The following is a 26,920-nucleotide window of genomic DNA, read 5'->3' as shown; positions in this document are numbered from 1 at the left end:
ATTAATGTTGATACATTAATTCTGCATTCAAATTTTGAGCCATGCTTATTTCAATATATAGGCATAATCCTAAAGCTTTATGTGCAAATTTTTAAAAGTTCATACCTAATAAAAGTTTAGTTGCTGCTTTCACAAACCTCAAATAACACCTAAAGAAAATCAACTCTATAACACAGTTTTTGTTGTTGTTGTTGTTGTTTTTTAAGAGACGGGGTCTCGCTCTGTCACCCAAGCTGGAGTGCAGTGGCAAGATATAGCTCACTCACTGCAGCCTCAAACTCCTGGGCCCAAGTGATCCTCCTACCTCAGCCTCCCGAGTAGCTAGGACTACAGGTGTGCGCCACAGCCTTACTATGTTGCCCAGGCCAGTCTCAAACTTCTGGTCTCATGCGAAGTGCCAGGACTACAGGCATGAGCCACCATATGTGGCCCTATTATCTCTTTAAACAAAAAATCCATTGTGATATATATTTCTTTGAGATAGTCTCGCTCTGTTGCCCAAACTACTACAAACTATAATTTTCATCATTACATGGAGGAACATCCAAAAAGGCAAGCTTGAAGCTCATATGGCAAATCTGATGTTCCCTCTTGTTTTAGTCCTCATTATGAAACTGAAATATGTTATAATGTCACTGACAGAAAAACAAACACTACGTAAGATGCAAGTTTGCTGGACATACATTCATGAGGCATCTTATCTACTAATCATAAAAATATCTACTTCAACGCACCAGGAAACAAAGTACTCCTAATTTATATAAATTCTTTAATACTTATAACTAAAAGTCATCAATGTGTTTCACATAATCTTGAATTATTAAAACAAGAACAGCCAGTGACACGATCTATTCTCTTTACTCATAGTAAATAACTTTCCAATCCAGAGAGTACACTTAAACAATAACAACAAAAAGATGACAAATATTGACTTTTAATTGGAATAAAGTGCTTCAACATTATACATAAAGCGTTAGTGAAGTGGCAATTTACCTAAAGGGCTTTCTGATTGAAAAGCTCTCAAATCTTAAATCACTGGGGAAAAGAGAGGTTGCGGGGGGCGGGGAAGGGGGGAGTTAAAAAAAAAAAAAAAGACACCCCCCCCCCCAAAAAACAAACTCAACTCCCTAAAAACAAACTATTCTATAAATCTCAAGGAGATGTTCAGTATGGGAAGAAATCAATTCAAGAGAAACCATCTTCTTCACAAAAATTATTCTGTTAAAAGAACCAGCCCTTGAAAGAGCTAAATTTTTTTTTCTGTTCATCATCTATAAATGAGGAATCTTCAAGGAGACTGGTGTTGCAATTACAACTAATCCTCCCCAAAAAATTAACTGTGTTGAAGGCTTTGTAATTTCCCTAGGTACAATTTAGCTGTCACTTACTTTAAAATTTACTCAAACATGCGTTCGGAACAGCACTAACTTCACATGTCAAGTGCTTTCCAGCCAATTGAGTCTAAACTGGAAGTCGGTGTTAAACAACTGAATGATTAGACAAGATAGCTCATTTCCCTGCTCTTTTGTTCAGAATAAAATGCCACATTTACATTATCAGGCTCACCAGGATTTTCTGACAGAGAGAGAAAAAACCCTACTGCACACTGTCCGTACTAAGCATATGAAGCCTGTCATTTACCAATCATCCTTCAAAAAGCAATAGCCATGAATGTAACTTAATTATGACCCAATGATCCTTGACGAAAAATCATCTTATCACTGTCCTGTCCCCCTAGGGCAAATGAACCACTTTTTGTCCTTTGGCACTGATGATGCTAAATTCTTAATTGCAATAATGGAGTAAAAGAGCCAAACCTCCTTAATTTCCTTTCAGCACATAAAGAGTTTTACTCTAGAAGGCCAGCATTCCCATAAATAATAAAAGTATCCAGTACAAATGAAGATGCTAAAATTGAAGAGGAGTATGTATGCCAGAATAATCAGCATTTAAAAAGTATATTTCTCATTTATGTAACATATTAAAGTGTTACAGTGAGTTTCAAAACCTATATGGTCCTAAAGAAATTTTGACCTTTATGAAGAACTCAAGATTAATTTAGCAAGAGTTCTGGGAGGATTATGTACACAAAGTCCATCATGCACTTAAATGAAATGCATATGGGCACACACAGATTATAGCACAAATCAGCACAAAAAATCCTTAATGGAAAGCAGAAATTAAAGCTGCTTTGATCATTTGCAATAATATAATCCAGTTAAACAGCTTCAGTTGTTTGTCACAAGCAATGAAAGCAAAATGGATCGGGCATAAAACAAGTGAATCTGAAATTACATCATCTAAATTTTTATGATCTTACATCTGATGGCCCAGATTTTATTAATTTATTAAAACCACAGCAAGAAGACTAATCAAAAGCTCTTTTAACCTATTTTAAAGTATTTCTTTCTTTTTCAATATGGAGAATCCATGTTATCCCCCCGAAACAGGCATGATTTCAATAAAAGAAGCACATTTAAAAATAGTTACAAAAGAAAGTGTTTTAAAATAATATTTGGACTGTATGTAAATATGTGGCTTATGGACTGTAATGTAATGTAAATGAAACTCACAAAAATCTTGTCCAACTGCATATTTTTTTTTCTGTTCAATGCAAGTATTACCATTTTGATAATATAGAAGCAGGTTAGTTTATCAACTTCTTTATAATTTTCTAAACCTATTATTGTTTTGGATTTCCCTTGGTAAATGAATAAAAAACAAAAAATGTATTATTTCCATACCCACAAAGCTTTTTTACATTATCCAAGTAACACAAATTGATACAATTTAATTTCTTTTCTATTTTATCCAATGATGGAGAAGTCAGGTCAAAATTAAGATCTACTCAATCCTAAAGATTATCTTTCCAAGGAACTCAATCTTATGGATTTGTTTCAGGATTACCAAGTGAAAATGATATTCTCTTTAGAGTCCTTTGCAGTGACATGTCAAAAGGATGCTCTCTTTTAATGAAAGCACGAAGATTTTTTATGATATTCTCAGATATTTTTTATAATTTTATTGCAAGTTTGAATAAATTAGGCTCACTCCTCAGATGAGCTCACACCTGCTGAGGTCAATTACATGATATTACTTTAGACTAAACACATTTAATCAAATCAAATACATGTGGACTTTTTAGCAGGCTAGCGAAGTTAATCCTAACACTTGTCATGATTCTGAATTAGTTAGCTATCTCCCATCAGTTGGAGAAAACACTGCTGGAAAAAAGTTCCAAAGTCAATGTTTTACCCCAGCAATTCTGGGGTATGAATGCTGTGAATGCTACTGCTGTTTTTTACAGTTTTATAAATATGAAATTTCCTTTATCTCCTGTATATTATTCTCATAACTCTGAAAGAGTCAACAAAACCTTTTTTATTATGATAGACAAAACTGAAAGACCTTGTCATGGATACTGCCTTTGCAAAGTCAAAGGCAGTAAAAAACAAACAAACAAACAAATCAAACTAGAAGGTATACATATCTGAACGTAATAAGATACCATAAAGAGAAAGATGCTAATTTACATCTCTTTAGCCAAATTAACAGGTACAGTCAAATTTGACTGAGACATGGAACTATCTGACTGCGCGGTATTCGCACCGTATAATCAGAAACACAGAGGATGCACCAGGTTAGCATCTGAATTCCACGCTGCTTCCATTTTCCCTTGGGTATGCTCTCCTTGGTTCATGAGCCCCATCTGCAGACCTCTTTCGGAAAACTTACATGTCTCCTCTGTCTTCAAAGTATTTCTACTTGTAAGATACTTTTCTACCCTGGCTTCATTTTCATTGTTAATTATTTTATTTTTGCCCAGTAGTGTAGGAGGGCCTAATTCATCTGGGCACTGGGCCCATTTCCTTCAAATCCCTATGCGGAATTCCACGTGCAATTTGCAGAGATGGGTCTTTTAAACACTCAAAAAAATTCTAATAGGAAGCATATTAATTATAGGATTTTTATATAAAGTTGGCTGTGAATAGGAGAACTCAGTAACACAGTAATTCTTTGAATCACTATTTTTTTAAAAGGGTGTAATGCTGAGATTGTGGAGGTTAAGATTTGGCCAGTCATCTAACTTGAAAATTGTTTTTGATTGGAGGGCAAAGGAATTATTTTGTATGTACACACGTGTACACATATTTCCTAACAGAAAGCTAGTTAAAAGAGATTTTTTTATCATATATTTTAAATTCAATACAAAATCACTCATTATATCCAATTAATTATGTCCCTTAGTAAATAAAGGCAAACTACCAGATATTTGGGAGAAATGAGACCCATTAAAATATATATTAATATTTTCTTTTTCTCCTGGCATTGAGAGGGCAACGTCCACACTCAAATGAGAAAATCCCAATCACAAAATTAGCAGATTACAAACTGCATTAAGCCATGGAAAAGATGACAAAGAGATAAAAGATCTAGGAAATTAAAAAAGCAAATCAGAAAACAAAAACAAATTCAAAAGGAAAAGAAGATAATAAAGGATGCTTAATCATCTTAGGAAAAGGTTTCACTCATTACAAAAGAGTGGAGTGATTTTATGATTTGCATTGCAAATAATGCCTTAAATTGGGTACCAACAAGAGCATTTCAAATGGAAAAATTTTCAAACTCAGTAGATCTTGCCCTATCAACAAAATTATTCTTCCCACAAGACAGAGGCGTCTTCTACAACATTTATCAAAGCTAGAATTACTGTATTGGTATATGAAATTAAAATACCATATGGAAAAAAGAACACTGAAGAAATGCTTGTACATTTGTTACCTGAATAACAGTCACGACACATAATCAAAAGCCCCAGAGGATCCTTCTTTCTTATATTTATTAATACATAAGGCTCAAAACTGGGAAAAACTGGATTAAATTTCATGTAATATTATCACATGCTCCTACAAAAAAGCACCAGAGACCATTCCACTGAGAAGCAAGACACAGAACCAAAGGGCTGCCGGTGATTTTAAAGGTCACCTAGTCCAGATTAGACCTTTTATTCTGTGGTAAATGACCTCCAAGGCTTCCCCATCAGCAGAGTATTTACAAAGTATAATCCCAAAATGATTAGACTCATTCTTTTAAAGCCAACATTTAAAATTCAAAATTCAATTAACTTACTTTTCCAGGTATGCAGTGACCAATGGGGAACTTAGGTTGGTGGATGGTTTTGCTAACCCTAGAGTCAGGATGGCTTCATGCAATTGTTTTACTGTTTCAATTTCACCTCTCAAAGCTGCACCATTTAGGATGTGGAAAAAGGACAAGACTGTTGCATCTTTGATAAGAACATCCTTCTCTTTCATCTCCTTTAGAATGTTAATAGCATCTACAATGAAGTAACACAAAAGACCCTTAGGTAATTTCATGTAGGGAAAACAAACTGCTATTAAAACAGCATTTCAAGCCCAGCAGGAATGTAAATTCTAGTGTATAATGCCGATTTCAAGTTAATTACTACTTGCATTTCTAAACGAGACTACAATTATAAATCCACAATAGCATGGTTTTATCATTTCCCTGCAACTTTGACTACAAATTATAGATAGGGACTGTGTGCCCACTCTGCACCACATAACCCTGTACGGTCTGCCCTATAGCTGTAAGATCCTCCTAAATGGATGCTTTTATCGTTCAGAGCTAACATCTGCTAAATCACACCATTGTTTCTTCAGCAGATGGCTTGTCAGGAGGCCAGATAATAAAGATGTGTTTACACTGTATATACAGCCAGACTAATGGTCTGATACCGATAGGGCCTGTTTGCTATGTCGATACTAATTAGCCAAGCAGAGCCAATGAAAGCTTTCCAAAAGACTGCATGTTAATACATTAGATTCATTAAGCTTCATTAGGAAGGCAGAAACAAACATTTTAGAATATGGAATAAGTGCATTTTTATAATGTTGTTCTTAATTATTACACAGACAAAATGTTTTGACCACTTTACAAAAAGTGATTTTAAAAAAACAGGCTAATCCTTATAAAGAGTTAGAAAGGCTTCCTAGGAAAAATAAAATATTCAAATCAAGTATTTTCTCCATACATCTTTCCCTATAATAAAATCAAAACAGTCTTTTCTAGAAATAAAAGAGAGGAAGGCTAAAAAGGAAGTTGCAAAATACAGCCAGATCAGAAAGTTAAGAAACAAGCAAATAGTAAGAATATATTATCAAGTGTGATTAATTATATTAGGCTTAGTATTATCTCAACAATGAGAAAATCGGAGCATGAAAATCAGCTATGTAATCAGCTATGCTTTTCCCATAAACTACTAAATACTTAAAGTATACATTTTGTTAACATTATTAAAAATTAAGACAAAGACTACTGCAAAAATCAGATTTGTATATATTAATATGAGGTTATGTTTATAAGTTTTATGTTCAGCCTTCAGACCTTCTTAAGCAAAAACAAAACCATTAGTGCAGGCACATAAGCAAATTGTGCCATAAGTCATGATCTTCAAACTCAATCCAAACAGCAATGCTAATAAAAACTAGCTGCAGAAATGCAAAAAGCAATGAGCTGTGCAAATGTAAATGACAAGCTTGCCAATCCATTAAAACTAATGGCCTGCACTGTCCATGCAGCTCTGGTTGGATTCACATGCAAATTTGTATGCAAAGTGTTCAAGCACTTTGCATGACATGATATACCATTAATATCAATTCACATGTTATTCCAGTGGCAAGATACCTGCATCATATAATTCCTTTATGTACTGAGGCTTACCTTGGAGCTTGCCATGCTTTCCCAATACTTTTACAAGGCCTACATACTTCCCGGTGTCCAGGAGAGCAGATGAATATAAACGGTCACTAAAAATTAATATTATGTTAAAGTCAATTAACTACAAAAAGAACTGCAACATCCATTTTATCACTTTTCAAAAGCTCATCAGAAGGTCTGGAGTGTTATTAACATTGGCCTCTACACTTAAGATTTCTTTTTGAAGCCATATACAAATGCACATGTAATTATATTCAAAGTGACTAGAGAAGTAAAAAATCTAACACTATACATCTATTGCACCACTCCATCTGCAAAGGACACTAATGAAGAAACTCTTCGGTTTTATGTGGTTCTAACCTTCATCACTAACACTGAAATACCCAAAAGGACAAATTTTATCTGATAAATGTATCAGGATGGGAAACCAAAGATACCTGAGAAATGGACAGAATTTTATTTACACTATAGTATAGAAAATGTTATGAAGCCTTATAAAACAGTTACTATCACCATTGTTGTGATATGTACATGTATAATTAATGGAAAAAAACTTCAGCTTTAAAGACTAGAAGTTCTTATCATACTTAAACAGACACCTTGCTGAAAACAAGCCACAATTAATCAAAGAGCCTTATACTATGAAATTTCAAAAAACGCTAACAAAAGAATTTTTAAAAATTACATTATGTAAGAGAATAATATTCAATCTAGGTGATCTACCAAAGGGCTGTATGTCAGGAAAAATGTTGACTTGTTTCAGTGGCAGGGTACTCACAATTCTTGTTTCAAATTCAATGCTTCTTCTGCATTATCATGTCGACAGCACAAATTTATTAAAGCTGCATAGCCGCCAACAACCATGTCTGATTCATACTTTGCTTTCACTTCAAGGGCTTTTTGCATATTCTAAAATAAAGGATAGAAGTAAAAAAGAAAGACATGACCAATGTGAAGGTAAAAATGTCAGATTTTTAATGTTCAGAGTTCAGAAAAAGTTAATACTACCTTTAAAATAAATGGTTTCTTGTTATGAACTTGATCCTATCCTTTGGTATTTTTATTCACCTTTTAAAATGCAGATAAGTCAAATATATACGCAGGGGTTAAAAGATGTGTTATTCGTAATATAAAAGAGAACATTATTTATACCAAGTTTGCTGTTTTAGCTTTGTGTATGGTATTTATTATAATTTAAAAAAAAAAAGACTTCCAGATTAATTCCCAAATCAACCCCTACTCACAGTCCAATTTCCAAACACAGAAATATGTATCTTTGAAAAGTTCCTCAGTTTAGCAACCAAGTAATGTAAAAAAATATTTCAGAATTTAAGAGTACCAGGTTTTATAATCTTAAAGTTAGTTACGATATTTTTTCCCTAAAACCACAGGCTTATTTATGACCAAATCATATTGAACTAGAAACTGAAAAAAAGTCTAGTGATATCCCACAAATTGCAGACACACACTAAAATGAACACAAAGTACAGCTGGACGCCTGCTGAAAAAAGGCAAGAGACCCTTTATCTCAGAAAGAGCTTTTTTCCAGCAGGAAAATGGAATTTCAATCCCTGCATTAACAACCTAGTAATATTTGACTTGCAAATGACTACTGCATGTATCAGTTGCTTGACAATCTAGATATAAGAGACCGGAGCCATGGCTTGAAAGGACATTTGGCATGTATGATAAACCTATCACGGTTGTTACTATCATTCACTTTGCAGATTATCGTAAACAAACTACAGCAACCCGAAAACATGCCATTCAAGGTGTAGCTGAAATTAGTTAACCTTTCATTTAATTGCATTCTTTATAAGCATGACATAAAATAATCAATTGTAAAAATCATAAATACTATCTTTGGTTTTGCTTACTGTTACCTGTAAAGAAATTTTTACCTTAATAACATATTTAAACAAATGTTACCTCTTCTGAACAAAGTGCTAATATGAGTTGCTTTAGGATATCTCCTATAGGTCGATTTTCAGCTTTTAGTCTTTCAAGTGTAGACTCCAAATCAGATGACGCCAATTGCACAGTCTGTAGAAATGGAAAGAAAAAAAGAAGAAAAAAGTTTACTGAAAAAAGAAAATGCATGCCTTTTCACTCTTTCCTTTAAACTGATTTTACCTTCTACTTTCCTAAATGTCACAAATGCTATCACACATATTAGTTGGGGATCCATGAGTGAACTCCAGGGGTTTATGAACCTCCTGAGGTTATATGCAAACTTGCTAGATGTGATTTTTTTGAGATGGGTTTTACCAACTTCTTAGAGGCACAAAGATGATAAAAAATGTTAGAAACCACTGCTTTTATAAGGACACAATCTAGAATTCTCATTAAATATGGTTATTTTAGCATGAAGAATCCACTCAAAAGTCTACTTACTTTTCGAGAATCTATCTTCTCTTTGTCAACCAACACATAAACATCCTAAAATTGAGATTTAAATTAGCACACAATTAGAAAACATGGGAAAACATATTAGCAAATTTCAAAAGCAAATTTTGGAAGGCTCATCTCCATTTTACTGCTACTTTTCCATCTTTCCAAAATTCTACATAAATTTTGCTCATACTTTATTAATCATTATAATTAATGTTTTAAATATATTCTTCAATAGATAAATAGTATTACTAACAATCAATGAGAAGCTTTGTTTTAATGGTTGTCATTGAAATAAAATTTTTTGGCCAAAAGCATGATATTTAAACAAAATTTTAACATGCTTTTATATACAAATTAAGCATTTTATAAAGTTGATTACTGTTTCACACACCTTAATTAATTCAGGAACATGGTAGCTATCCAGTAGATTACGAATGCCTCTGTAGATATTTTCAGGAATTTTCACATTCTGTGAGAAGGAAAGGGGGGGAAACACCCCTGAGTTTTAGACAACTAAACTGAAATTTGTCTAACAGAAATTATCTCAGACATAATTTAAGTCTCCAACTCTTGCATGTCATTGAGAAGTGGTCTGGTTGTACTTAAAAGCAGCAATTTCAAATCTAATAGATACATGTCAGCCAGGACAGGCATTATATAGCAAAAAATGAAATGGTACCATCTCCTTCAGCTGATGGAAGTATTGTCTCAAACGCTCCTCCTTGGCCTGTACCTCTGAGTCACTCATGCTGTCAATCAAGTTATAAAGAAAATAGCCAACAGCTTCTGTGGAAAAAAACAAGAGAAAGCATTCCACTAAAATTACCGAGACTGTCATGTTATCAAGATTAATTTATAAGAAATCATTTTGGTGTGAGATGTCACCCTGATGAGAGGCTCTGAAATGGCAACAATGATCACTGAGGCATAGAGATTATGTGGTTTGGGAGCACATATCTAACTGGTGAGTGAAAGGAATATTAATTATTTTCAGACCGAGTGACAGCTTTTCAGTACTGAATCTTACTTCAATCTATTTTTTTTCTACCACTCTGTGACAGAAGTGGTCCTGCCCAAGGCCTTACCCCTCTCCTGTCCAAATCACAAGTAGTAAGAATAAATAAGTGTCTTGTACACATTTCTATACTAATTTTTTGTGGACAATATTTAGGAAGCACATAAGGTTAGAAATGATTTTTAAAGGTTGAGTATAGAAAGTTAAATAATTTTAATAAGCAGATACAGTAATCCTGTGAAGAGCTGCCTATTAGCCAATGAACAACCAAGATTAACAAAGATGTTTTGTAACAACAGTAATTTTCCTATGCATTCAAGCATAAAATGTACAGGACGACCACATGTTAATATCTAGGATAGGAAATCTGAACTTTCAAGAAGGGTACCTTCTTACAGATATATATTTCTAAGCTTCATTATATGAAAAATGAAAATCATCAAATGTCAAAATAAAGCATTTTGGGTAATAAATTATATTTAAGTGGAAAAAAATCTATAAGACCTTTTTCTTACTTTGTGTGTTTAAAATTAACTACATCTCCAAAACATTAAAACCACATAAATACTAAGAATCACTGATCTTAAACCCTATTTCCGTAGATGCTATAAAAAACATTTCCTCAATATTTGAAAAGAAAAAGCCTCCCAACCCTGTCTTGGAAAAATAATAATACAACCAAATTATCTCAGATCTCAAAATGCTGAGGTTATCAATATAGAGATTTATAACCAAATGTTTTCAAATTTCACTTTCAAAAATAAAGTGTTTACTGCTGTAATCCTTCTAGACCGTCATTACACAGAAGAATGGATTTGTGGATAAGTTACAATCATCAAAATTGAAACGCTACCCGTTGGTCCTAGAGGCTCCTGGCAATAACGTCCATCCTTATACAGCAATTCTGTTATCTGGTAAGACAGAAAATTCGTGCATTGCAGCAAGAGAAGCAAACAAGAACAAATACAATCTGAAATTGAATTCTTGAAATAATAAAGCCTCTCCCCAGTAAGGTATTCTATATCACAGTAATTCAACACCACCCCCACCCACCAAGGAGATTGTTTTGTTTTTAAATAATAGGTTTGTCTTTTAAAAATGAAAACAAACCCATGTTGAAGGAAAACTGCAATGTTTCATGAAATGTCACAAAGAAAAGCTCCTAAACTGATTTATAAAGTGATATATAAACATCACTTTAAAAGAATTGTTATAAATAGAATATAGCTGACAGGAATTATGAACCAATACTATTTCCCAACATATTGTTTTTGGTCTTGTTGAAATTGGGCCAGTTTCTTCCTTTTAAATAAAGTTTTACTGAAATAAGTAAAATATCCTGAACCACTAAATAACGTATTTTTTAGTTACCCAATGACAATTTTCCATTCATTTTAATGGCTGTAAAACATGGCTGTAAAACAAAAGGGGTCAAAAGACCTAACATGTTTGTTCTCATGGATTCTTATCAATTGAATTTACAAACACTAAAAGACATACACAAAACTTATTTTTCAATGTTAAATCTATCACCAAAATTTTAACTTAAAAAATCCAAATTTATCTTATAATAAAAATTATTATACAACTTATAATATTGAGTTGGAACTTAAACACAGTATTTGACTGTATATCCTTAGGCTGAAGATAATAAGAACAGAAACATACTGTAGTTGTCCAAAGTGATAGTGGTTAGGAATTCTGAACTATTTTATGTGTATTCTACAACTGTGTTTATTTGCTCTTCAAACAGTGCCTGGTGTAAGTGTTAACAGCTCAAACTGCAGTAACTTCCACTACTATTTATTTGCTACTATGGAAAATTAGGGAGAATTGATCATATGCCACCAGGAACATCATGCTTCAGTTAATGGTAATTCAAAAGACAGCTAAAGTAGAAATAAGAGTTGTTCAAAAACAAAGCAAAAAAACCAATACTCACCTACAAACTGTTTTTTAAAAAATACACACATAGAAGACAATAAATTCTACCAGAAATTGTAGCTGTGCATTAGATGTAAGACAATCATATTTAACACAAAATTTTGGACAAAGATACATTTAATGAATAATGAAAAATCTCCAATCAAAAAAAAGTTATTTCTAGATATAAATATCCCAACTATATATTAGAATTGACTATACAGTTTGAATGGCAGTTCTAATAATACGAGAAATAGAATTAAATTTACATTGAAAAAATTACTTAAATTGGGAATTCCAGTTAATAACGTGCATTCTGATTTTATTAAGCTAAAAATGTTTCTTACAATTCACTATAATTGTACTTCCTGCATAACATCAGTTAATTTCTTAAAAAGGTAGCAGTATAAAGTTGATCTCTGTATCATTCATATATAGAAATATACATACATACATATACATTAAGAAAATTATTAAATCTGTATGGTCAAATGTCACTGTAATAAGTTTAACAGTTTTCATTTGGAAAAGTTGAAAACCTTATTAAGAATTCAGGACTAAGTCAAGGACTACTTCAATAAGAAATTTCATGCTGTTTTAAAACTACCAACTTCAAGATTCTAAATTCATTAGTTTATGATAGTACATCATAAACGTGTGAAGCTATTAAAACTTTTGCTCTTAGCTTTTTATATATCACCTTATGATCTTCAGTATTAGGAGTACTTACTTACCTTGCTCCAAAGATCTATATTCATAGACCTGCAGAGGGCAGCAAAGGATTGAAAATAAACCCAGAGATTTACAAAACACTTTAAGTTAAAATGCATTATTATTTTATGTAATATGTACAGATCAAAGTCTTAAAATAAATAAGTATATAAATGTTTGCAAAATCAAGCTGAATTTTCAGGACAAGGTTATTAAGAATAGTTGACCTATTTTGAATCTTCAAAATAAAGACCAATTTGGGCAAGAATAATTAAAGAACCACCCCTAAGTCCTGGAGCTCAAGTTTGATGGAACAGGATATTAGCATGGTCTCAAAGTGACTGCCCACAGGCTGATTATTACTTGTAATGGGAAAAATAGTAACTATGTAATGGAGAAATTGAACACCTTGACTGGGTGATCAAAATTAATGTGCCTTTAGGATATAATTCCCTAAGAAAACAGACTGTCACTCATGTGGTATTCCAGCTTGGGATGTATAACCTGAAGCTAATCAAGGGGAACCATCATGAGGAATACTCTCAAAAATAACTGGCCAGTAGACTCCAAAAATGTTAATGTCATAAAAGACAAAGCTGAATAACTGTTCCAGATTAGAGACAATTACAGAGAAATGACAACTAACATCTATTCATGATCTGGATTCTAAATACAAGAGGGAGAAATGCTAAAAAGGACAAAAAGGCTTTTACGGTACCACTGATGCTCTATTTCTTAATCTCAGTGGTAGGTAATAGGTATTTGTTTTCTTTTTTGTACAGTACATTTAAATTTTAGATACTCCTTTGAATATACAATACAGTTCACAACAAAAAAGTAGAAATAAAATTTCCAACTTCTCACCACTAACAAAACAGTGGAGCCATTTTGAACCTGGGCAGTTTGGCTACAAGCCTTGGATAAATTAAACTAATTTTTACTTTCTTTCTCTGCCTACAACCAAAAGAAGTTTTTGAGGAAGCAGACTTGAGAAGATAATTGTTTTCTCTACACCTAACTCCATTTACACCTTTCTTTCTGTTTGAATAACAGGTTTGAAGAAAATGTTAACACCATCAATGTTGAGGGCTGTTTTCAGCTTTTAAGGGAGGTTATTCTAGTGGGATAACAGGATTTGAAAGAAAAATGTTGCCAAATCATGAAGGAATATTAACATTCTACCCCTATTACAGACGGAAGAGTCTACAAAACCTGGACAACTCTACCAGTATTCTTATAAATTTCATATAGCAATGTTAACAGCCCATAAACAGTCTGGAAACGAGAATATTTGCAATAATCCTTTCACAACTTTTTAAAGCTCCTTTAGAGACAGACATAGGGCCTACTACAAAGACATTTTTTATATTATAGCATTGACAAAGCATCATAGCCACTTAGATATTTCCATTGTACATATTAGAAAATGGAAACAGTGAAATATTAACTTGCCATGATCACACAGTATGTAAAACACAAATAAAATGTAGAACCCTGACTCAAATGAGTTCTATCTAAAGGCTTACTGTCTTAACCATTTTAACCTTTATTAACACACACTCTTCAATTTGCCTTATGTATGTATGTATATTCTTCCCAATCCCTTTCAACCCTTCCCCCAAATTTTCTTCTCTTTGTATGACATTTCTGCATTATCTCTAAGAGCTCACACACACAGGTATTCAACTTCCATTGCCTATGAAACTATGGTGTAAAAAAAAAAATCACCAAGTATTTCATTTCACATAATATTTAAGACAGAGTTAATAAGACATATTCAACTTTCTCCCCTCCAATGTAAAACACAATCACATCAAGAATGTGGTGTCAGGCCGGGCACGGTGGCTCACACCTGTAATCCTAGCACTCTGGGAGGCCGAGGCGGGCGGGTTGTTTGAGCTCAGGAGTTTGAGACCAGCCTGAGCAAGAGTGAGACCCCGTCTCTACTAAAAAAATAGAAAAAAAATTAGCTGGACAACTAAAAATATATAGAAAAAATTAGCAGGGCATGGTGGCACATGCCTGTAATCCCAGCTACTCAGAGGCTGAGGCGGAAGGATTCCTTGAGCCCAGGAGTTTGAGGTTGCTGTGAGCTAGGCTGATGCCATGGTACTCTAGCCCGGGCAACAGAGCGAGACTCTGTCTCAAAAAAAAAAAGAATGTGGTGTTAAGCACTGGGAACAGTGGTGTGAGCCTGTAGTCTTAGCTATTAAGAAGGCCGAGGGGGGAGGATCAGATCGCTTGATTCTAGGAGTTCAAGACAAGCCTGGGCAACACAGTAAGACCCCCATCTCTAAAACAAACAACAAAACAACAAAAAAAGAATATGGTGTCAGGCAACAAAAATAAACACATTGCATGCCTGTGGCTATCTGGCATGGGGTTTGGCTTACACATGTGAGGGCGGAATGGGATTAAAACCACAGAGCCAGAGACTTTCTGTCAACCAAGAGAAAACAACAATGGGAAAACAACAAGACACAGATATATAAAAGTCAGTAATTTATGACTTCCTCATTACTTCTTTTGCCTGAGCCTCTGGCTCCTTTTGAACAATGATTAGTGTGCAATTAAGAGCAAATACATCATTTCATCACACAATTCTGGAGAGGCCAGGATGTCATCAGGGGGAAGGAACCTCACTGGCTGAATGAAAAGAAGACCTTAAAATCTTACATTCAACAGGGCTAATGGCTGGTCCTACGAGTTATAGGATCAAAAATGTGAGTTTTTTTCCCCCAACATGTGGAAAGCAGCACCACTTCAACAGTACAGACCCCCCACCTGCCAAGTGCAAACTGCTGCCACCGGGTTAGAAAATCCCTCCTTATACCACTGAACTGTTTTTCCATGTACTACAAAGACTCATACGCTTCCGAGCCAATTCTGAAACATTTCTCTTTTAGATATGTTATACTCTCAGCACGCTCTGACCTAGCTTCAGTGCCACTTTGTCTCTTAGAAGGGACTCAATATTTCTAGTGGTGGTGTTTTCAGTAGTATATAAAATGCATACTGCCCTCTTTCTCGTTTGAACTTTGTTCAGCTGGTGCTATATCTAGGAGGAAAGAATACGTCTTACCACACTAATCACCTCACTCTGGATTTTTCACTAACTTACTAGTTAGATCTAAATGCCATTTACAATGCCCATATAAATAGCCTTTTTAAAAAAGTTTAAAAGTACAAATGGGCCGGGCGCGGTGGCTCACGCCTGTAATCCTAGCACTCTGGGAGGCCGAGGTGGGCGGATCGTTTGAGCTCAGGAGTTCGAGACCAGCCTGAGCAAGAGCGAGACCCCATCTCTACTAAAAATAGAAAGAAATTATATGGACAGCTAAAAATGTATATAGAAAAAATTAGCCGGGCATGGTGGTGCATGCCTGTAGTCCCAGCTACTTGGGAGGCTGAGGCAGGAGGATCGCCTGAGCCCAGGAGTTTGAGGGTTGCTGTGAGCGAGGCTGACGCCACGGCACTCACTCTAGCCCGGGCAACAGAGTGAGACTCTGTCTCAAAAAAAAAAAAAAAAAGTACAAATGCCCTAATGATCTTTAATAATCTCACCCTAATTAGGCAGTATAGAATTTAAATAGTTTTTGTGCAGGTGATTTTGCCTATATGTTAACAGACAATTTATAAAATGGAAAACTCCAGGAAGCTATTATACTTCATTGATATTCAATTACCAATTCCTGAGCCTATCAATTTACAGAAATACTGGCTTGCCACTTAAACACTACTCTCGAAAGATATGAAGAAAACTGTGTTTTTCAAAACTATTTTGGGATACCTTAAAAAATAAATCCAGGCCAAAACAGGTTGCAGACCACATGCTAGTAACTACTGCCTCTTAGATACTGGACCTACTTTTATTAGGCAGGTTTTACTAAAGGTAGACAACTATTCCAAAATTTGTATTCCAATAATGAAATGTACATCCAAATTTCCCCTAGGTTTACTAACAGTGACCATAATATGTAATTATAATGTTCTTTAACTTCTTGGATGTCTAACTCTGAATAATTATTTTTGGCAAGGAGTAACTTTTGGTGAATCTCTTACGTGCGAAAAACTATAGGAGTTGCAGGTTGTTATCTTGGACTCTTATTGGCAAGGACATGATTGACTCAATGTCAGTTCAGCCAGTTCTAAAGTTGCTAGAGTACAACAGGACCCTGAGAAGCACGAAACAGGTGACTGTTTCAATAACTATACTAAATGTACTGACAAAGGAATTTTAAAATATATATACTATTAGTATTTGATTTGACATCAAACAAAAGAATAGCTTGGCTACATTAACGCTGAGATAATGGATTGCAATGACATCGATTACATTTTGAATTTTTAGTTTTGGGGTAGAAGGGAAAGAAAAGAAATCACCTCTAGTGACACAAATGCTTTAAAACTGTGCACATATTCTTAAAAATAATGCCAAGTTACTAAAACCTAAAATTTTTCTGTATCTATATAATAAGAAAAATTAACCAACAAAATATAGTTTTAAACCTACATATTTAAATATGTTCCTGGGAGGGATTAGTTAAAATGTATTTACTAAGACTATGGCAAGAACAAAAAGGGATTTCCACTGTGCAAATGCTGGAGGCTCCTGGGTGGTGGAGCCTTTGTTAACCACATTTTAAAAATCTTATCAATATGCAGCTATTTTAAAACCCAGGAATCAATTAAGCATCTTAGGTGCTAATAGGGAAACGACCAAAGAGGATTTAAGTCAGGAGAGAAGCAAAGCACCTAGCCTGGTGTCATTTTAAAATAAGGTAATCCATTTTCCAATATTCTCAACACATCGATCAAATAAAAATACAAATAATCTGAAAGAACAGATTAATTCAGTCATAGTGTATATGAGTCAATCACTAAAAACAAAAGAATCTCACAGCTTCCAGTCTGGCTTCTTTCACTACAATACTATCAAAATGCTTATCTCAAAGATACTCAATAACTTTCCCAAATATCAAACCGAACACTCTTTTTCTTCAGGCCTATCCTTCCTACACCTCTGAAGCTTGTAACATTGACTACAATCTCCTTTCCTAAAACTTCTATGAGATGCCAGAACATGCAAAAGCTACAAAAAGAAAAAAAAAACTTCTATGAGAAATGTTTAAGATGTTGGATATGCTAATTACCCTGATCTGATCACTACAGATTGTATGTATCAAAACATCACTATGGACCCCATGAATATGCACATTATTTGTCACTTAAAAAAATAAATTAACAACAAAATTCAAAAAGTAAAAACAAACAAAAAAACACCTTTGATGGCTTCGAGATTGAGTTCTCACTCTATCTCTTCTCCTTTGCTTTACTGGCTCCTTCCAAGTAACTCCCTAGGATTTTATCCTTAGATTTCCCTCTCATCTGTTTACAAGGTTTTAAAAAAACAAAAACAAAACTTGGCTGGGCTTGGCAGCTCATGTCTATAATCTCGACACTTTGGGGGCCGAGTCGGGAGGATTGCTTCAGCCCTTGGGCCCAGGATTTGGAAGTTACAGTGAGCTATGACTGTGCCATTGCACTCTAACCTGGACAAGAGAGTGAGACCCTGTCTCTTTAAAAAAAAAAAACCTTAAAAATAAATATACCTAACATACAATATCTTGAAAATTAATTTTTAATGGCCAATAAGCATATGAATACATGTTATAACTCTGCTTAATAGTTAGGAAGATAAAAATTGCAAATTATTCATTGAGAGGCCATTTATCATACATCAGCTAGGTGAAAATTATAAAGCATTTAAATGTCCAGTACCTATCAGTTTGCAGGGAAATGGGTACTTTTATACATGCTGCTAGAAGTGTGAATTGCTGGTCTAAGTATCAAATAATACAACTACTTTTGGAAAGTAATGTGGCAGTAGCTATTAAAATAAAGAATACATATACCCTTTGAAATAGAAGTCTCTTTTTTAGGTTCTAGCCATTAAGGGAAGAAAAACTAATTTATGAATATATTTACATAATATTTAATGCAGAAATTTGGTTTTTTTGGTAGTGGCAAAAATTTAGAAGCAATCCTAGTCCATCAATAAAGGAATGGTGGAAAAATTACGGTATACTCATATACCAATGAAATCTTCTCCAGGTATAACAATTAGATTTATAGCAGTGAACCAAGAGGGTGTCTGTGCAGTATTGTTAAGTGAAAAACAAAGACCGAAGAGTAAGGTATAATATCACATTTGGTTTTGGGGGGGGGGGGAGGAACCAAAAACAAACAAACAAACAAAAAAAACCCCAAAAACCGTCAAATGCATTCCAGGCTCTTAACTTTGGCTTTCGCGACAAGGGTTTTTTTATACAAGGGAAGGAGAAGTACTTCATAAACCCGATTAAATTATAGTCATAATTTTATAACATGCATCTTTTTGGGAGAAGATAAGCCATGGCTTTCAACAAATTCACAAAGGAATCCATGACTCGAAAAAGGTTAATCACTGGTCTTCACTGCTTCCCTCAACAATCACTATGGCTTTGGTCAACTCCTCACTGGTGACACCAAAATCCAACTCTGACCTCCACCACTGAATAGCACCATATGGAAAATACACAGACATCTCAAAACCAATATATACAAAAGTAACCTCATTATCTTTCCATTTCTGTTTTAAATATATTCCTCATCTTGCTTAATGTTCTCTCTCCCTTACCACCAACCTTTAATATGCACTGAGCCACCATGCCCTGTGAACTAAATCTGTATAATTTCTTACACGTCCCTTTATTATTTCTACTGCCAAAGTCCTAGTTCAGCTCTTACCATCTGTGCAGAAACGAGTTAACACTGCAGGCCTGAGACTGCTATTTTTACAAAGGTCTGCTTATTTGGCGGCATCTGGGAACTTAGATTTCAGGAGGGTTCCCACCATTCCCTAAATGCTAAGAATGGCTCACTGTGCCTAAACTGTTAATGTTTCTATACAGAGAAAAGTTTAGAAGGACACATTCTAGGCTCTTCACTTTGGCTTCCACAAGAAGGGTTTATACAAGGGAAGGAATTCTTTCCTTCTAGGAGTCTGGAATTTTGGTACGTGCTAAGTGGAGGGTACCTACATGACTGATCCAATAAAAATCTCAGAATCTTGGCCTCAGGTGAGCTTCCCGGACACACATTTCACATGTGTTATCACAACTCACTGCTGGAGGAAGTAAGTGTGTCCTGTGTGACTCCACTGGAGAGGACTCTTGCTTCTGGTTTCTAGTGTGTGATTTCTTCTAAACTTTGCCCCATGTGCCTTTCCCTTCACTGATTTTGCTTTGTACTCTGTAATAAAGCTTAGCCATAATACAACTGCAGGCTGAGCACTTGCTGAATGAATCCTGTGAGTACACCAGGAAATCACTGAAATTGGGGGTAGTTTTGGAGATCCCTGACTTACCACTTTACCCTTTAATTTATGAAAAAATTCTAAAACACTTCCACTTTCCAGCAATGATAGACTATGACAGAAAGTGGATTTATCTTAAACAAGTAAGAAACCAGAAACAATGATTTCAGACACTGGACAATAGGCAGTGGAAAACAGTGATATCTGAAAGAAGAGAAATAAGCCCTAAAATTACCCCAGCTTTTTATCTGAGAACTTCTAGGCCCCGGTACAAGAGAGAACCCAGAACCCAGTGATTACCTGAGTTGAGAATTCAGAGCCAACACAGAATTCAAAGGCACAGCGCCTGAGAGGGGAGAGCTAGACAGAGAGTAGGACAGAGCTGCCCCATCTTCAGCCGAGTACTGATGAGCACAAGTGTGTGAGGAAGTACTCTGTGACCTGTTCACAGGCTCTGAATAAGAGCAGGTAAAACAATTCCCAAAACTTATACAAAGCTTGGAATGGTTCACACTCCCAAAAACCCCAAAACGTATGGGCCATGAGGTTCTCAGAAGGCTCTTGCCTCAGCAGAGGGGCTAAACCAGTTGAGAAGAAATAATCCTAAACTAAAGGCTGCCCTAGTCCTGCCTAACAAAGCACAAAGGCAACAAGCACTGAGAGAACTGTTTCCAAGCAACTCAACTCTGTCTCAGATCAAAGCTCGAAAACATTTGAAAGAATACAAAACAATTCAGGATCTACCAATATAAAATCCACAATGTTTGGCATCCAAAAAAAATTTCTAAGAAGGAGAGAAGTGTGACTCAAATCTCATAATGAGGAGAAAACAGACCATGAAACAGACCCAGAAATGACAGAGATGACAATTAGTAGACAAAGACATCATAACATCTATCATTTCTAACTCCATATGTTCAAGAAGGGAGGAAAAACTATGAGCATGTTATCTATTTGATTAAGTATTCTATACTTTTCAATTTTTATTTTTAAATGCATGAACATTGTCTTTTTTTTTTTTTTTTTTCTTTTAAATACATAAAACTGTCACTGAAAAGAGTAGAACTTCACTGGCTAAAGGAAGGGCAGCAACACAGGATCCCATCGACTTGTTCTAACTCTTTTTGCCTGAATGGAGGTTTTGGAGGTGTCTGTGGAAAACCCTAGTGCACTTACCATCAAACAGTACAGAGATTACTGGGCTATCAGAAGTTATTAACATAAACACAGAAGGAATGACACGACTAGAAACTCATCCTTTTTGCAACCACCACTGTTAACAACTGATTCAACAAAGATTACCAATGGCTGCTAAAACTAAAGTGTGAAAGGTGTTGGGAAAACAAGATAGACACACTGTCTCAAAGTATCACCCCACAGACTTCTTACTAGTTACAAAGGGGATGAGGTTCCTTTGCAAGGAAGAGATGTGGGGAGAATCACCACCTTAACCAAGTGATCAAACTTAGCTGCTGGCATCAATATTAAACACCTGATTTTATATCCCTTGATGTGATACAATAAGAAGTGCCTATACCCTATGAAGTATTCTTGCTAAAAATGTTTAATCTGAGTTTCATCATGAGAAAAAATTCAGACAAAAACAAAATGTGGGAGGGACATTCTATAGGAAACTATCCTGAACTCTTTAAAAAACAAACACAAAAAACAGTGCCACAAAAAACAAAAAAGGTAGAAGAATTATCTTGGATTAAGAGATTAAAGAGACATAGCAAGCAAATGCAATGCATGAACTTGACTTCTCAATCACAAAGTAAAACAGCTATAAAAGAAATTTTTATAACTAGGAAAATCTGAATATGAACTATGTATATCATATGAAGACAAAGTATTGTTATATTTTTTAAGAGCGATATTGATACTAGGATATATAGATGATGACCTTATCCTTAAGAGATATATGCTGAAAGATCCAGTGCCAGGATGTCCACAACTTCAAGTGAAAAAAAAAACAAAAAAAAACAGAATATTGCATATGTGTCTGGGTGCATATATATGCTCTGCATGTAGAGAAAGAATGTACAAAGGTGGGCACAGTAACGTGTGCCTGTAAACCCAGCACTGTGGGAGGCCAAGGTGGGAGGATCCCTTGCGGCCAAAAGTTCAAGTGAGACTAGCCTGAGCAACACAGTGGGACCTCATCCCCTCAAAAAAAAAAAAAAAAAAAAAAAAAAAATCAGCTGGGCATGGTGGTGTGTGCCCCTATAGTCCCAGCTATTCTGGAGGCTGAGGTGGGAGGATCACCCGAGCCCAGCAGTTTGAGGTTGCAATGAGGTATGATGATGCCCCTGCACTCCAGCATGGGTGACAGCAAATAGGGTAAAAATATTAAAAGTGACAATTTGGTCAATCTAGATAAAGGGTATGTAGGTGGTCCTTATATTATGCTTTCAACTTTTCTTGATGTTTAAATATTTTCAAAATAAGAAAACTGGAAGGACAAAGTCATTAACATTCCCTGAGCACACAGGGGAGACTAATATTATAACGAATAAAAGTCACCTGGTGGCCGGGTAAAGTGGCTCACGCCTGTAATCCTAGCACTCTGGGAGACTGAGGCGGGAGGATCGTTCGAGGTCAGGAGTTCAAGACCAGCCTGAGCAAGAGCGAGACCCCCCCCCCCCCCCCCGCGCCTCTACTGAAAAATAGAAAGAAATTAACCGGACAACTAAAAATATATAGAAAAAGTTAGCAGGGCATGGTGGTGCATGCCTATAATCCCAGCTACTCGGGAGGCTGAGGCAAGAGGATTGCTTGAGCCCAGGAGTTGGAGGTTGCTGTGAGCTAGACTGACGCCACGGCACTCACTCTAGCCCGGGCAACAGAGTGAGACTCTGTCTCCAAAAAAAAAAAAAAAAAAGGCAACTTGTAATTAAATTCTCAAAGAATAAACTGAACATGCAAATTTGTCTCTAACTCAAACAGCACTTTCATCTTAGAAACAGGTTTATCAAATCTGTGTGTATTTCTCAAAAAAGGTAACACAAAAGGCTGCCTAAACTCAATTCAAGTACTTGGAAGAATAAAACAGGTAAGGTTATTTCAGATATAATAGAAGTTATTGGAAAATAAGAATATGCATATCTTTCCTCATGCAATAGGTCAAAAGGACAGGATAAATCAGTCCATATTTAGGCAAAAACATTTAAGTTGATCAACTTACCTCCTAAAGGCTAGAATTAGGGTGCCTCTAAAAGTATTAAACGAGAAAGGCAATGTATTTGATTTCACTGCAAAAGAAAATGACCATCATTAAATCTCAGACCAGACAAGCAAACAAACCAAAAAACCCTACCTTATCAACTTACATCTTTTAGCTTTCATTTTGGAAACTTTATTTAAAGAATGAAAATGTTTTCATAGAAAATTAATTCGATAATACAGTAATATGTATTTGCAATATAAGCTATCCTTTTAGTGCATATTTACTTCACTTTCATAAATACATACAACTAATAAATTTATAATTATTTCATATAAACAGCAATCACTATTAGTAATATTCTGGCATACTCAGAGTCTGCCTGATACACACACGGAGGCTGTAAGTTATTGGACACTGCGGCACTGTGAAGACAGAGACTGTAATACCCTATAGTACTTTTGTCCTTTAAAGACAGTAGATGAAGGGAAATGTTCTTTTCTGAGAGGTATTGGGTTCTGTTGAACCATTCACACTTTTTCATTTAATTTTCCACTCTGATCAATGACCAGCAGTCACACAAGAATGACAAAGTCTTAACAAAATAAGTCTTCACTTCTGTTATGGAATTGACTTATATTGATCTTTCATTTTTCTGAGCATTAATTTGCTCTACTACTCATTTTGGCATTTAACAGTCTACACCCTTGCATGTTTCCATGCTGACATTATAAGCCTGATATGCCTCAGTGCAAGAATCAGGCCTTATACTGATTCTTCACATAACCCTTGCCGTAACTACCAATGGAATCACAGTGGGCATCTCCTGAATCTGTTTTTCCCTGCAATTGTTTCAAAATGGTACCATGTTATAAGTAACTGAGTTACTTTTCACTATAAATGTAATGTGGCTACTGTATGATACAAGATAGGTGGAATTAGAGATGAAATCATAGAGGCAAATTCTTAAGACAATAAATACAGTTTAGATGAAGATTAAGATACTTGGTTTAATTTTTTTAAAAGCTCATGGGAGAAGTCAGAGTCATTTTTAAGATTTGTACAACTCCCCTAAATATAAATAAAAAATTAACCAACCCACACAAGAATTGTTTCAGATCAGCTACTATATCCCTTGAACAAAGAATGTAAGTTCCTCAGTAAAGCTTTTGAAAATCTAAAAATCATTCAGAAAAGGACCTGCACTTAGTCACTCCAGAAATTTCCAAGTGGACACAACCACAGGCCTCTCAGCAGTTTTAATTTTGCCTGGTCAAATTAATTTTCCGTACCTACAAACACAAGGGGAAAACGTTTCCTACTACCCCAAAACTTAATCAAGGTAATCCATTTTCTCTTCTCTATGACCTGGCATGGCTTGTGATGTATTAATAGTAACCATACTGCAGACCCAAGAGCTGCCTAAAGCAAACACCAGCAATTACAGAACTGCTCTTCACAGACCTGTAAATCAAGGGGGGAGGGGAAGGTACTGACCAGAGTAAGCGCAAATATTCTTTAAAGTTCCTGGAATTGTTTTTCTTTTTCAAATTTAATAAACAACCTCTTGAAAATTTATTTTTATACTATTCAAAAATATTATTTCACAGAACACTGTCAGGTTTTATTCATGAAAAAGGTGACCAGAAACATCTCAGTAAGCTGGAAGGCTGCTGACAAAAAGCATCTAGTTTCCTTAGCAACAAACAAGTCTGAAAAATCAAGAGGTTGACAATGAAGTGAAATGGATGGTATGACAAAAGGAAAAGGCAGCTCTCATGCATGCACCTTTCGAGCCCAGATTCCTCTGCTAATGCTTCTCTGTTTTCATCTTGTCAGTATGGAAAATCCACACATTATACAGAGTGGAAGGCAAAATCAATACACTCAGATAGCAGCCAGCATTAATACCTAACCTTCGACTCAAACAATTATACCTGTAACAGTACCATTTTCCATACTGGACACTTTGCCTTTCCCTTACAATATTACAATGCACTATTTTAAATGACATATACACAGGTAATGTATATCAATAACTTGGTTTTTACAAAGCTTCTACCTATACAATTTGATTATACATTAACCAGAGCTTAACTTTTAACATTTTAGGGAGCTAAAAACTGATGTTTCCGGCCGGGCGCGGTGGCTCACGCCTGTAATCCTAGCACTCTGGGAGGCCGAGGTGGGCGGATCGTTTGAGCTCAGGAGTTCGAGACCAGCCTGAGCAAGAGCGAGACCCCACCTCTACTAAAAATAGAAAGAAATTATATGGACAGCTAAAAATATATATAGAAAAAAAAAAAAAATTAGCCGGGCATGGTGGCGCATGCCTGTAGTCCCAGCTACTCGGGAGGCTGAGACAGGAGGATCACTTGAGCTCAGGAGTTTGAGGTTGCTGTGAGCTAGACTGACGCCACGGCACTCACTCTAGCCTGGGCAACAGAGTGAGACTCTGTCTCAAAAAAAAAAAAAAAAAACTGATGTTTCCATGTTATATTCTTAAATGGCATATTTTTCACAGGCTCTGAAAACTGGCAACGTCTTATGTATTTATTAAAAATAAAATGTGGTGTGGTGAAAAAAATAAAGTCAGAAGATCTTGCTTCTGGCTCAAGTTGCTAATCTTGTGCAAATCATTTAACTCTCTATGCCTTTCTTCATCTATCAATAGAGGTAACTGAATTACCATGTGATGAGAATTGTAAAGCACTCCAACAGTTTTAAATGTTTAGTAAACATATGCGGTGTTTTTTGTTAATGAAGACCAGGAGATGGCTTCATGTAATTTACGTGACAATAATCTAGATGTCAAAATAATCTAGATGTTAGTTCAGAAAATACTTTCAGAAACAGTTATCTTATCTGATTTCACAACAACCCCCACAAGGTAGACAGGTACTATACCCACTTAATGAAACTGAAGCAAAGAGAGGTTAAAAGACTTGTTCCAGGTCACATAATCAGTGGCTGAATTATAAAGAGGACCTAAGTCTTCAGGGTCCCCAGTCCAACCTCCACTCCAACATCGTATTATATCCAAAGTCCTTCCAACTTTAAAATTACTTTCACATTATCCACAGGTTCAACTCATAAACTGTCTTATCAGTCTGGTTTTAACAAAACATATAAAAACTTCCTTGCATTCACTGCATGAAGTACCCAGCATGCCCTCCATAGTACAGAAACACTTGTCAAGTTTACTGCTAATGTTGCATACTTACAAAACGATAAAATATAGTCTAAGTTCCCGTTTACTGCTTCACTTCTGAATTCAGCTTGAGAAAACGTATTACTTTTAGGAAGACATCCATTTTCCTAGGGATAAAGTATATATCAATGATAATATGCTTCAGCTAAATAATATTTTGATATACCACTCAAATTTCCTGCTTCCCTATTTCTTTTTATCACCATATTCTCTGATAATCTATCATCTTAAAAAATAATTTAAAAAATACAAATAAATAAAAAATTTTCTAGGATAATATATAAGCTAAATAACTGAATTTTAGTCTAAGTTTTGAGACGTAGCTCCAACATTCCAAATTAAATGCTTATCTTCAAATACAGATAATCTGTTACCCTTAGAGGGCCTTCCTTCCAGAAGAGTTTA

At 35.2% G+C, this 26,920-nt stretch overlaps 1 protein-coding gene across 1 annotated transcript in view; it reads right to left on the bottom strand.

Moving 5' to 3' along the window:
- The window catches only part of LRPPRC (leucine rich pentatricopeptide repeat containing), a 111,620-nt gene that overhangs the window by 50,469 nt on the left and 34,231 nt on the right, over positions 1 to 26,920 (bottom strand). Inside the window, exons 13-23 of the mRNA XM_069495137.1 lie at positions 26,529 to 26,622; positions 23,326 to 23,392; positions 12,808 to 12,835; positions 11,004 to 11,061; positions 9,815 to 9,921; positions 9,527 to 9,604; positions 9,136 to 9,180; positions 8,671 to 8,784; positions 7,520 to 7,650; positions 6,745 to 6,830; positions 5,131 to 5,338 (exon numbers count right to left, since the gene is read on the bottom strand). Of these exons, the coding sequence (XP_069351238.1) occupies positions 5,131 to 5,338; positions 6,745 to 6,830; positions 7,520 to 7,650; positions 8,671 to 8,784; positions 9,136 to 9,180; positions 9,527 to 9,604; positions 9,815 to 9,921; positions 11,004 to 11,061; positions 12,808 to 12,835; positions 23,326 to 23,392; positions 26,529 to 26,622 (1,016 nt within the window). The remainder of the gene's footprint in view (positions 1 to 5,130; positions 5,339 to 6,744; positions 6,831 to 7,519; positions 7,651 to 8,670; positions 8,785 to 9,135; positions 9,181 to 9,526; positions 9,605 to 9,814; positions 9,922 to 11,003; positions 11,062 to 12,807; positions 12,836 to 23,325; positions 23,393 to 26,528; positions 26,623 to 26,920) is intronic.

Source organism: Eulemur rufifrons, chromosome 19 (assembly GCF_041146395.1).
Source record: "Eulemur rufifrons isolate Redbay chromosome 19, OSU_ERuf_1, whole genome shotgun sequence".
Taxonomy (NCBI): Eukaryota; Metazoa; Chordata; class Mammalia; order Primates; family Lemuridae; genus Eulemur; species Eulemur rufifrons.
Note: the sequence above shows the minus strand (reverse complement) of the source record. Positions and strands in the feature narration are given on the sequence as shown.